The sequence below is a fragment of the Otolemur garnettii genome, unplaced genomic scaffold, assembly GCF_000181295.1.
Source record: "Otolemur garnettii isolate 467f Iridium unplaced genomic scaffold, OtoGar3 scaffold00081, whole genome shotgun sequence".
Taxonomy (NCBI): Eukaryota; Metazoa; Chordata; class Mammalia; order Primates; family Galagidae; genus Otolemur; species Otolemur garnettii.
The window spans coordinates 8,430,904-8,444,536 of NW_003852476.1; the positions used below are offsets into that span (position 1 = coordinate 8,430,904).

Below are 13,633 nucleotides of genomic sequence, written 5' to 3' on the forward strand. Positions count from 1 at the left end.
GAAGATAAAGGTTTCCTAGGTCATACACACAAAAAGAAATAATAAAACAATTCTGCCTTTCCCAGAATGTGTATTATACTATAATGAACATGTATCATAATAAAAAGTCAAATTTTAATCTCATACTTTTCTTTCAGCTAAAAACAACAACAACAAACCCTAATGTAAACACAATCTAATAGAATCTTCCAGGACACATTACTTACACAAAAACCCGGGAAATACAAATTGGACTATACACATACTTTGCCTCCACTTTTATAAGTATTTACTTATGGGCAGGAAGCAACATTATCCAAAGACTCAGGTATTCCATGGAAATTGTCTCTTAAATCTTTGATCCTACAATTTTTTGTTGCTAGTTTTTTGTCATATAACTTACCAAGAGGTTGATCTCCTGAGTCCACAAATGGTCATACTGTGAAACATACAATTGCTGAATTTACAAGGATTTTCTCTCCCAAACCTAGATTAACTAAATATGAAACATTAACTAGTTAATTCTACATGGTTCCAAATATGATGGAATTAATTAGCTAAGAGAAATTGTACCTAAATCAAATGCTTTACAAAGAAACTAACCTGAGGTAGTTTAAAGATGGTTTCGAATTATTTGAAATTCCTCTAACTGATTCACTGAGAGGTCTGTGTCCACTCCACTTGAACCTGAGCAGCCCTGTGACTGCTTGATCAAAGAATATGATGAAAGTGAGGCTGGGAGTTGATGGGTCCAGGTGTCAAAGAACTGCAGACTCCTCTTATCTTTAAGAACCCCACTGTCATGCTGTGAGGAATCCCAAGAAGAAAGAGCTGTATGGAAGAATGCCATGTAGGGACTTGCCAGGCACTGAGGGAGCCACGCTGGAGGTGAGTTGTCCCGCCCCACTTGAGACATCCCAGTCAACACCTCTGTCAGAGACAAGATGTTCTTGCTAAGACCTCCCCAAACTACAGTTCTGTGATCAGAATAAATTTAACTGCTTTAAGCTACTAGCTTTTGGTACTGTTTGTTATATAGAGACAGGACCATTCCCAAATACTACCTGCCCTAATCATAAACTGATTTCTCAAAAGGAAAGCCTGACCCAGACCTACCCCCCTGACTCAAAGCCAAGTTAACCAGATCTAGTATTTGTATGATTCAGAAGGCCACGGAGGTCAGAAACAAACAAACAAACAAACAAACAAAGAGAAACCACCAGGCGCCTGGAAACGCTTCACTGCTTCTTTATTAGGACGCACCGCAGTACAGAACCTCTCACACAGCTGTGAAAGGGGAGGTTACATTTCTTTTTTGGGAGCACCTTCATTTTTGTTTCTTTTACCACTCTGAAGAAAGTAAATCATTTCCAAAGAAAAACATTTCAAATTCCAAGTGTGTAAGACTCAGCTTGCATTCTGTTGTGTTTGAAAAGGAGCATGTTTTAGCCAGAACTGGAGATTGTTTTGTGGCATTTTGAGTTAGATGTGGATCAGAAGTCTTCACTGTGTGGTTGAACCAGTCTATAATTTCCATATGCAACTTTTCATATCAAAAATGTTTCATTTTTACCTCTAGTCACAAACAGATGCTGTTTAAAAAAACACACACACACACAGCTAAATTTAAAACCAATCATGAACCACGACATTACTAACAGGAAAATGAACTTTTGCTGCCCTCTCCTGCTAAAACAATGAAATACTAAGATACCAAAGGATTCATGAAGCCAAAGCGAAATCCTCAAACCAAAAGCAACGGACATGTCATTCTCATTATACTTCAATCAAAAATCAGACAACCACCAGAAAATGTCTTGGTAAGGTAATATTTATATTTGAAAGCTCCCCATTATACATGAGGTTTGGATTACAACTTATTTACAGTGAGTGATTTCAAAAAAAGGAAAGAAAGTAAAAAAGGAAGGGAGAGAAGAAGAGAGGGAGGGCTGACAGGGAAGAAAGAAAGAGGAAAGGAGAAAGAGGAAAGAAAAGGAACTCAGGGAGGGAGGGAGGGAAACCGACGTTCACAGACACCCTAATAGGGGACGTGTGTTTCCTAGAGAGATGCTACCGCTGCCACAGTGCACAAGCAGCAGCACAAGTTAACATTCCACTAGGTCAAAATCTGCTCAACTTTCTCTCAAGATGCACAATCCTTCTTTTAGATTTTCAAAATTAAGTCTAGACGAATATAAAATGCATTGCCAATATACCTACTACAAAAATCCTTTGCGGCTCATTCCTTAACTCCACTCAGAGCAGCAGCTGAGCCAGAATACAAAAATAAAAATATTGATGTGCAAATAAAACATCATCAGTGATCATGTCTGATGCCACCTTTTTACTATAGGTGACTGTCACTTAGTGATAACATTGGTAATAGCATCAAAAGAGAGAATCTCTTCATTTTCTGGGGCAGGTCAGTGCCTCCAATTAAAGGGAAAAAACAAACAGGAAAACAAACAAACAAAAAGAAAACAAACAAAAAAAAAACTCAGCACTTACATCCATACGTCCCTTTCCCACCCCACCCCATCCCATCCCCACAAAAAAATAAAAAAGCTTTTAAAGCTCTAAATATACTTTTTTTTTTCCTTTCCATAGTGTGATTGAGCCTAGGGCTATATGGTTAAGTATAGCAGGTGCAATTACAAGCAATTCCTGGCTCTGCACCCTGGACTGCCCCACGCATAGGAGGAGGTACAAAATAAATTAAACTCTTTCACTTAGGCCAACAAGCCCAAGACAAAGGAGCGAACCCTGCTTGTTGAGTATCCAGCGGCATCAAGGGTATTATTTCTTTCTTACTTTTTTTATTTTTTCTTTTCTTTTATAAAAAACAGTCAAATGTTAGGGAGAGCAAAATACAATAAAAATTTTAAAGGACAAAAACTAAACGCTGCAGGAAACCAACCAGGGACGGTGCACAGTGAGAAGGAGGAATGCATGCTTGATTCAAAGTACGAGATGGGTCAGCTCACTCACATGGTCGTTCTAGGCCCACAAACTTAGGCCTCAGCATCATTCTAAACCACAGGGTTGTGTATATTTTTTTTTTCCAAAAACACTCTTAATCCTATCCCTGAAACCAATATGGTAGGGATAAGGTTGGAGTGATCATCACTCATTAACTATAGTATTTGCTATTTAAAAAATATATTTATATATAGTTCTGGAAATTAGAAAGCAAACAAAATATAACACAAAGATGCTTTTGTCACAATTAACTCAAGTTGCAGCAACAGCAGAACTGGAAAGGGACAAAGAGAGAGGGTGGCTGCAAATGCAGCGAGTACATCCTTAAATACGTCACATAGTGCAACAGTCAGATCACCTCAGTCACTCTGCGCCACTGCACACAGGACAGATGTCACATTGTCGCTCTCGGTTAAAAAAAGAAGAAAAGACAGTGCTTCTTCTCAGAAGTTGCCCCAGGAATTTCAGACATACAGCTGTAATTGCTTCTCAATATGTCTAAAATTTGCTTTATTCTCCTCGGTTTGGAATGATCAACATTCAAAATTTACATTAAGGGTATCTGTGTAGTTTCACCTTAACTCTGAGGACAGGGTAAGGTGTAAAAAAGGAACCTGGCCTTTCTCCTTTCAAATGACTGCATTTCCTTCTAATAGGCAGAGATTATTCATAAACCTGTGATCTTAATGTCTTCTATCTAAGAAGATGAATTCATGGCAGAAAGTTGATGCTATCAAAAGTAAATGTACTGCAGAGTCAAAACTAAAAAGCTAAAATCCAAAGGGCTAAAGGAGAATATCTGCTACAAATTTACAAATTTATTTTTGACCATTAGTGTTGAACTCCCATCTTTGTTCCAACACTTTTAAAGTCAGCTGTTTGTTTTTGCAGCCTCCGCCAACTTTACATTGAAAAAAAAAATCTATTAATTCCACTGAACCATGCTGTGCTTGGTGCTGCATATGATCTTTTTACTGCTGTTTCTTTTTAGGAATTAACTATGCCAACTTTTGTTTTGGTTTTTTTTTTCCCTACAAGGTGACCAAGATGACAAAATCCTAATTAGCTGACTTTTCCATATACACTGTGACCTGATAATCCTGAAACACTTCTTGGGGGAGAAATGTCAGTGGCTTTTTTTTTCCTTTTTCTTGAAAACAATAAAACTGCTTACTCTACTTTATATTTAAATGGAAGGAAAAACATACAAGCCCACATTCATGTTTGTCCAGGAAGAGCAATAGTCCGTACGTTCCTGTCTGCTACCATCATAATTCAATACATGAACACGGACTCGGCTCTACACCATGAGGAGGATCATCCACTCACTGCTGCCACGTCCACAGTAAGCAAACCCCCAAACACATATGTTTCATACATAACAAGGCAGCTCCGTCAGGGAAGAACATATTGTACACAATCTGAATAGCAGTTTACCTAATTAACGTAAGATTCTTCTTTAAATACAAAGCAGAGAGCCAATAAGATGTACACAGCCGTAGATTTTGTTTTGTTTTTTCTTAAACAATTTGGTCACGATGCACCTTTGATATAAAAGCATTTTTAAACTTTATTATTAATACTCAGGACATTAGGAATTTCCAGATTTTTTTCAGTAGCATTTGTAGAACCACTTTTGGTAACAAATACAGTAGTTAGGAATACGCATCCACTTTAGAATGCATAATAATGTTTATCCTGAATCCTTTCTGGCTAAAAACAGGGCTGGCGCTGTGATGAGATATTGAACGAGAATCTACAAAAAACACTGAACAGGTTTGTTTTTTCCCAGAGGCTACATCCTCTTTTGCTGGAATACTTTATAAATACATATTAAAAAGTAAGGCAACAACTCCAAACAGTCCAAGCTGTTTGCTCTTCTCTTCCCAATTAGATTCACAATCCTGGTGATCAATTTCATGGTTGTATTATTTAGTGTTTGTTTTTCTTATTTCAAATGATCCAAAAGGATGTTTTTCTGACATTTCTGAAACATCTCTGGTGTGTGTCCAATGATGTATGCAACTAATACTGGTCGGGTACTGAAGCCTGTGATGTCCAGTGTCTGTTTTCAAAGGATTCAAGACTCTGATTTGGACTCACCGTCAACTGACGTATGAATCCAAATTCCCCTTCCCTACTATGTTTATCACCCCTTCTGTTTTTACTCCTAATTTTAAAACTAAAGTAGTACCAGGACTACCTGGTTACGGGAAAGATGTTCACCCCAGTAAACAAAACCTTTACCAGGGACCTTTCTAGTTCACGGCCCCGTTTCCCATGGACGTTCAACTCAGGAAGATGTGCAAAGGGGGAAGATGTCAATTACAGCCACGTCATCCAGAGGAGGATGTTACACAAACTTATAAGGAAATGACAGTCTTTTTTTCTTCCTTTACTATAAATACATGTAACAGCTTAGCAGAAAGACAAGCTAAATTTAAGATTGTTCACATTTGAAACTTGTAACAGACTCTCTGCTAGTGATAAATAAGGAACTCCCCATAATGGAATTTTAACATAGCAATTTCATCAACAGATCTTTCAAGACCGCTTTGTTTAAAAGAGGGTTAGAACAATGATTATGTTTGCAAAGTTCTGAGAAGTCCATCTACTGTCCAAACTTTGGATTCAAGTCCTTATTTTTTTTCCTTTACTTAGAGACAGGTATATACAGTGCTGTTGTAATAATGAAACAAATGTGAAATCTACTGTAAAGTTGCACAATACAGAAAACTGTTGCTCCATCTTCTACTACATAAATGTGTGACTCCACAGGTTAGTAATGGTGTTCTCATTGTTTCTGTTAAGTTGGAATTATCCCATCACGTCTAAGACCTCTCTTTAACTCCAGATCCTCCAATTTTTTCCACAATTCTTCACGCTCCTTTTCTTTCTTTTTCTCACTGAGAAAGAAATAGAATACAATGTAAACAACGCAGAAGGTTTAAAGATATTATCAAGTCATGCCCCTTAATCTAGTTCTCCCTAGGTATGTTTTAAAAGGGAGGGTCGTGAAAAAAATGTTGACATGAAGCTTGTGGGTTCTCTTTGCTTTTCCTCTCCGGCTTTTGTTTTTTTGGGTTTTTTGTTTTTTTGACTCATAGAAACACAAAAGTAGTATTAATGAAGAATAGGAGATGACCAAAATATTTTAAGATTCACATTAATACCCATTTACATGTAGCTTGCTATAGAAAAACAACTTTAAAATTACAGAGAAAAAAAAGTAAGAGAGGATTTATATGTACCAGATATCCCCAAACCAAAGGCACATGAGAGATTTTTATATGGGGCCTAGTTAGAATCTAATTTTTCTTTGTCTCTCGATAGTTTCTCAAAAAGAAAGCTGGAGGTGACATTGATACAGAGAATGTAGCAAGTCCAGAAAATACAACCTATTTTTCCTACCTCATGTAAATTGAAACTCTTTAAGGGGCTCAAAAGAAAGTAAAAACTTGAGATTTCAGGCCTGGTTCAGTGGCTCACTCCTGAAACCCTAGCATGCTGTGAGGCTGAAGCAGGAGGATCACTTCAGCCCATGAGGAGCCCAGGAGTTTGAGGTTGCAGTGAGCTATGACTATGCCATGGTACTCTAGCCTGGGACAGAGCAAGATCTTGTCTCAAAACTACCACTACCACCACCCACCAGCAAAACAAAACAAAACAAAAACCCATACAACTTGTGATTTCAGTTCTAATCAATGGTCTGGACAGAACTTTATTGATATTATTATCATTATGTTTTATATATATATATTTTTTTCAGACAGAGTCTTAAGCTATCGCCCTGAACAGAGTGCTGTGGCATCACAGCTTACAGCAACCTCAAACTCTTGGGCTTAAGCGATTTTCTTGCCTCAGCCTCCTGAGTAGGTGGGCTAAGTGCCCACCACAATGCCCGACTATCTTCTTGTTGCAGTTGTCACTGTATAGCAGACCTGGGCCAGGTTCCAGCCTGCCATCCCCAGTACATGTGGCCAGCACCCTAACCACTGTGCTATGGGCGCTGAGCCATATGTTTTAATTTTTTAACATACCAAGCCTTCAAATTTCATTCAGTACCAATTTTACTAGTTTTTCCCAGACCTTTGTATTTTACTGTTTGTAAAAACTTTCCTCCAAATCTGATTATCTAAAATAGGGTCAACAAAATTTATTTTGCTAAGGACATTTTTTAATTAGCTTATTTTTAAAAAAGAAAGGATGTTTTAACAAGTAGAATATACATAACCCAGGAATACTTTCTTATAAGTTAAATGAGTTCACATTTATAAAAATAATTCAGTGCACTGTCCCTGGTATTCTCATATTGGAATGAATCACAGTAAAAAACAGATGCAGGTAACATTTCTGAATCTAAGAATTCAAATAAGTCCCGAAAATGGAGACTCTGCTATCTCAAACAGGGAGATATGGTCCTCACACTGCCTCACTTAGTAAGGATTTAACTTGAGCCACAGAACAATTTTTACTTAGGAAAATCCACATGACTTAAGTCAATGATATAATTCCAGTATCTTTTTTGTATGTTGTCATCAATGTTTTTTAAAGGTATATTAATATCTAGAGCAGTAGAAATCAATCTTCATTCTCACCCCAAATCTCTAAAAAACTTAAAATAAATTTATATTCTCATTCTACTAGAATGTTTTGTTTTGCTTTTTAAGAGACAGAGTTCAGTTTGCTGCCCTCGGTTGAGTGCCGTGGCATCACAGCTCATAGCAATCTCCAACTCCTAGACTCAAGTGATTCTTTGCCTCAGCCTCCTGAGTAGCTGGGACTATAGGCACCAGCCACAACGCCCAGCTATTTCTGGCTATTTTTTTGTTGCAGTTTGGCCGGGGCCGGGTTTAAATCTGCCACTCTTGGTATATAGGGCCAGTGCCCTATCACCAAGCCACAGGCACTGCCTACATTCCAGAGTTTTAATGGAATGATGAACTGTATGTCAATTAATATTATTTCAGAATTAATATTGTGGTAATTCAGGGCTTGTTTATGATAATTAGTTTCAGTTATCTCAAATATAATCTATACAATATGAATTTCAGCAAGCATAACAGTTTTTATACAAGTACCCTGTTTGGTAATTTTGACCTCAAAAAATTGCATTTACAAGGCACAGGGGCAAGATTAGATACTTCTCTAATCTTTGTGAATTTCAAATTTTTAACATATGCAAGCTGTTTGTTAAATTGTCACTTTTTGTTTCTTGGTACAGTTGGGGATAGTGTTAGGTCTAAACAAATGTTAGCATAGAACATTCATCTGAGTATATAAAAATCAATTCTATAGATCCTGCTGAGTGCTAGTGCATATAAACTTTTTATTTGGAGAGAGAAGGGCTTAGAACTTTATTCAACTAAAAAGCAGCTCAGCAAGTTTAAGTTCCCAATGCCTTAATTTCCAGTCAAATTAAGTGCTGTCATCATTAAAACGCTCCTCATCATGTTGCTGAGTGTTTCATTCACGCTGTTGTCTAGAGTTTTATGCCATTCAATGCAATTTGTCCTGTGGGGCTTTTTTCTCCAGATGAGCTTTATGCTAAGTTATCACACTGCTTTCGTGATGACAACTTTATCTTCAGAACCTGTAAATATTGCCGGTTTAGTTACTGTCAGCCCCGTTCTTTCTCACTTTTCTTTCTCCATGGAGGTGGGAATTTTAAAACTCAATCACAATGTCACAGTGGGGATATTGTCAAATTCTCTTCTAACTGCATTTTTATATAGCACCAATGTTGGCATGTGTATCTTACAGTGTTAAATACTTATTCCACCTACCATTTTCAGATTTGCAATACTTAAAAATTTGATCTGAAATGAAATCATGAACTTCTTGTCATCCAAACTTGCAATCCTCCATTCAGTTCTTCTGACGATACAAAATAAACCTCTTCATTTTCTTTTCCTATTCCCACATTTATAAAGAAACCAGTTTTCATCTGTCAGTATAACCTTCTATTGCTCCTTTGACAAAGTATTACCCTTGCTTTAAAAAAATTCTTGTCTGGAGGCTGGGCGTGGTGGCTCATGCCTGTAATCCTAGCACTCTGGGAGGCCCAGGCAGGTGGACTGCCTGATCTCAGGAGTTTGAGAACAGCCTGAGCGAGAGCGAGACCCCATCTTTAAAAAATAGCTGGGTGCTGTGGTGGGCGTTTGTAGTCTCAGCTACTTTAGAGGCTGAGACAAGAGGATCGCTTGAGCCTAAGAGTTTGAGGTTGTTGTCAGCTATGATGCTGTGGCACTCCACCAAGAGTGACAAAGTAAGACTCTTCTCAAAAAAAAAAAAAAAAGAAAAAAGAAGAAAGAAAATCCTCCTCTCATTAGGAAAGTCCACTCATTATAAATCATTTTAATGTGCCAGAACATGAGCATCACCTTCACAGTTTTGTTTCTTCCTGGTATTTTAGGTTCTATCAAAAAAGTTTTATTAGTGAAGTTGCCTGAATATAAAACAAGTGATTTGGGTATTTTATAAATAAGGTGTTCAATACTCTTGATGGGCACAATGCAGGAGGTTGGCCCACCTCCTGGGGACAGGACACCACGACAACAGGGATGCCACCTGACAAATGCAGACACTGGAACCTAATTCTTTGTACCCTCAAATTAACCTGAAATTAAAAAACAGAAATTCTTGATAGGCCTTCAATGATTCCCCAACAATAAAAAAAAATTCTTGATGGGATCGTACAGATTTAATCCTTGTTCAACTAGGATAACAATGAGTTTTCAGTTGCTCTAAAAGAGAGGATCTTGGGTGGCACCTGTGGCTCAGTGGGTAGGGTGACAGCCCCATATACCAAGGGTGGTGGGTTTGAACTGGCCCTGGCTAAACTGCAACAAAAAATAGCCGGGCGTTGTGGCGGGCGCCTGTCCCAGCTACTCAGGAGGCTGAGGCAAGAGAATCGCCTAAGCCCAGGAGTTGGAGGTTGCTGTGAGCTGTGACACCATGGCACTTTACCAAGGGCGATAAAGTGAGACTCTGTCTCTAAAAAAAAAAAAAATAATAATAATAATAATAAAAGAGAGGATTTTATGCACAATGCTCACTTAACACATACCTAGTGCATCACAGTATTAAAATGTGCTCTTGGCCCTTTTTAAATAATATTTTTTAAAGATTTTAATTTAAGCTTGGGGTAAGAAGGGTTATTATAAATTTAATGATTTGCAACAACTGCTAATATAGTAAATTAAAAGTTGTTCACATTTCAAGTGTAGCATGTCACGCTCCATAATTGATACTTATCTCAATATTCTGGGGCAAAAATCTCAGCCTCTCTATCTACGGCTGAACACCTGCTATATTCCACGATTACTGGAACTGCTTTTCACAAATCACATCTCTGGTAACTTAAACAAATAAATCACTTCAATGGTCCTTTTCCCTCTACCACCAATACTTTCTCTCCATTGCTTTTTACTAGTAAAACGCAAGTGATACATTAAAAATAAGGCAAAGCAAAGAAGCAAGGGAACCACAGTTAGCTCTGCTCAGGAGGCCCCACGGTCCTGGCTATGAGCACTGCACACACCTCTGGAATCCTCCAAGGCCCATGGTTTTATGATATTCAAAGCCGATATCTGCTTTTGGGTGATCAAAGCAAAACCAGAGGCTCAACTACTAAGAGCCTGCTAGACTTTCCTGAATCTCTCCATGTCCTTCTTTTAGAAAATGGACACACTGGATGAGACGTAACAAACTGAAATACCATGTAAATGAAATCAAGACAGGCTTTCCTGAGCCCACACAAGCATTTACTATAAATAGGTCCAAGATTTTTGTTCTCTTGTGTTCTGACACACTTCAAGATTTGTATAATACCAGACTGTTAACCTGTATGTTCTTTAAGTTGTGATGAATGTGCTGGGTGTTAGTAAGCTCTGGGCCAAAGACCTAGACAAATGGTACCTTAGACCTCCTTCTGCTAGAGTGAAATGCAAGATCAGCCCGATTCTAGCTCAAGGAAGGTCCAAATGGGAGTTGATCCAGAAAGCAAACTACCTGCTGGTTGGTCCCCTCACACGGGCCTGGGACAGTTACATGCCAAGCTCTTACCCCAGAGGCAGCATTGAACTCATATTAAAGGGAGGGAAGAAAGTGTCTTTATCACAATGATCCTATCACAAAGCTTTGTTACCCAATGGCCACTAATAAAGACACCGCTAATGAGTGTGCAAAAATGAATATATCAACTCAGTCATGGGCCACATAATGATTTCGGTCAATAACTGACCACATATACCTTGGCGGTCCTGTAAGATTGTGACAGAGCTGAAAAATCCCTATCACCTGACGGATTTGTTACGGCTCCCTGCAGTGCCGCGTGCAGTGACTCGCTGTACAGGTCTGTAGCCTGGGAGCAACAGGTCACCCCACACGGCCCAGATGTGCAGCAGGCTGTGCGTGGAGGTTTGTGTAAGGACACCCTGTGAGGTTCTGCAATGACAAAATTGCTAAAACAAGTCTTTCAGAATGCGTCTGCATCATTAAGCCATGCATGACTGTAAACAGAACTGGGCTACTTATGATTCGAGGTCCAACAAGCCAACTTCAGCAAAGAGCAAGGAAAGAATTCAACAGTTTTATGTACAGCTGACAAAAAAGCTTTAAAAAGTTACCGCTGACGATCTGACTTGTATGTGGCCGTCAGCTCGTCGAACATGGTGCTGTTCATCTCCATGAAGGCCTTGAGCACATTGTACACTAGCGCCACGATAGCCCTGGAGGACAGGAGAGAGGGGACAGGTCAGTCTTACCCAGTAGCCCTGGAAGGATAGGAGAGAGGGGACAGGTCAGTCTTAATGAGTAGGATGCTGAACCAAGAAAGCAAAAGCCCAACTTCTGTCTGAACGAGTTTCTCATAACTACCACTTTTTAGTTGGAGCAGCTGGAAATGACCCATATTCATTTTCACAGCAAAAGATTTACTCTTTCCTGCTCAAGGCCAGGTGTCTTTCTGAGGGTGGCAGACTGAGAAAAAAAGTCTAATTTTCCCTCTACTAATTATTGGTACCTAGAACAGACTTGACTGTAGGCACTTGATAACTTTATTTAATAAACAGGCAAATATAAAAATAAAACTATTTTACCCTAAAATAAGCGCCCATGGTAGGAGTAACCTTAGATCTTACATGGAATTTTAAAGTAATAATATACGTAAATGTTATAAACTTATACCAATATTATATGAAGCCTGAGCTCAGTGGCTAGGGTGCCAGCCACATATACTGGAGCTGGCGGCTTCGAGCCCAGCCCTGGCCTGCCAAACAACAATGATGACTACAACCAAAAATAGCTGGGTGTTGTGACAGATGCCTGTAGTCCCAGCTACCTGGGAGGCTGAGGCAAGAGAACTGCTTAAGTCCAAGAGTTTGAGGTTGCTGTGAGCTGTGATGCCACAGTACTCTACCATGGGTGACAAAGTGAGACTGTCTCCAAAAAAAAAAAAAAAACCCAACATATATGTGTGTATATATATATATTATGAAAACCACTCATATCCAAAGAGATGACACCAAGCCCTTATAAGAGGGGCAGTTTGATATGAGCTATTTGTTGGGACGTGACTTGCTTTAGTCCACCCACCCACTCTTGGCTGCTTGCTGACCTAGGACGTGCACTGGTGAGGTAAGTGGCAACTGGTGATGGCTATTAGCTCTGCAACACCATACAGCTGAACAGCCAAAATGGTGGCTTTCACTTTTCCAGAGGAAGAGTAAGCTCTGGGCAATGTTGGTTATGATGATCTCCTCAGCTTCAGACTAGTCTTACAGCTTCACCCTCTGCAAAAATATTCATTGCTTCTGTTTTGCAACAAACATGCTCCCAATACCACTGAAAAGGGTACTGGCCTCTGATTAAATAAGCTATGAAACATTTAGAAGAAAAGCGTGCTTGCTGCGTAGGCCCCTTCCCGCGTCCAATAAAAGGAAAACTTAAGTTCTCCACTATGAAGTTTCCAGAATGGCCTTCCTCACAAGAGCGGTTATGCAGAAGTACCACAGACTGTACGGGGGCAGTTACAGCCACCTGCTAGAACCACCGTCTAGGCCCTAAGAGACTGTGTGGGACTCCATCGTTTATGAGCCCCTTATCTTTATAAGTTCTATTAATAAAATCAGGCAAATCTGAAACATGAGAAAATGTGGTATCTTACAATTATATAATTTTAAAACAAACCTGTTATGAATATACTCAATTACACCTACTAATTTTTTGATGCCACATTAAATTTGCTTCCATCCTACAGAGAAACACATAAAGTCATTCAAATATAGAATACTTTAACTTTCATAGGACTGAATATTATTAAACTTTTCCTTTAAGATTTTAAATTTGACTTTTCCTGGAGAATATGTACTATGTATAATGACTGAGTTGGTTGTTAAGAAATGGATCTTGCTAAAATGCAAATCTAGCTGGGCCACTTCCCTCCTCACAAGCCTTGAGCATTTCCTTATCATTCACCTGGTGAAGGCTCAGTGAACCATCTGCTTATCTGCTAACACCCTCTCCCAAAGACTTCATACCTTAACCTTCCAAACACATGCACGGGGTCTCAGAACTTGACAGGTGCTTATTACATCTCTGCCCTTTTTGTGTCATGGAGGGACCCATTATCTGAATGAGTGTTTCCCCATCCTGTCCATTTGCCAAATTCCCT

General features: G+C 39.0%; 1 protein-coding gene across 1 annotated transcript in view; it reads right to left on the reverse strand.

Annotated features, from left to right (window-relative positions):
* Positions 1-1,210: 1,210 nt before the first annotated feature.
* PPP2R5E (protein phosphatase 2 regulatory subunit B'epsilon) overlaps positions 1,211-13,633 on the reverse strand; it is a 187,822-nt gene continuing 175,399 nt past the window's right edge. The window contains exons 13-14 of the mRNA XM_003794438.3: positions 11,589-11,690; positions 1,211-5,864 (exon numbers count right to left, since the gene is read on the reverse strand). Of these exons, the coding sequence (XP_003794486.1) occupies positions 5,765-5,864; positions 11,589-11,690 (202 nt within the window). The 3' untranslated portion in view covers positions 1,211-5,764. The remainder of the gene's footprint in view (positions 5,865-11,588; positions 11,691-13,633) is intronic.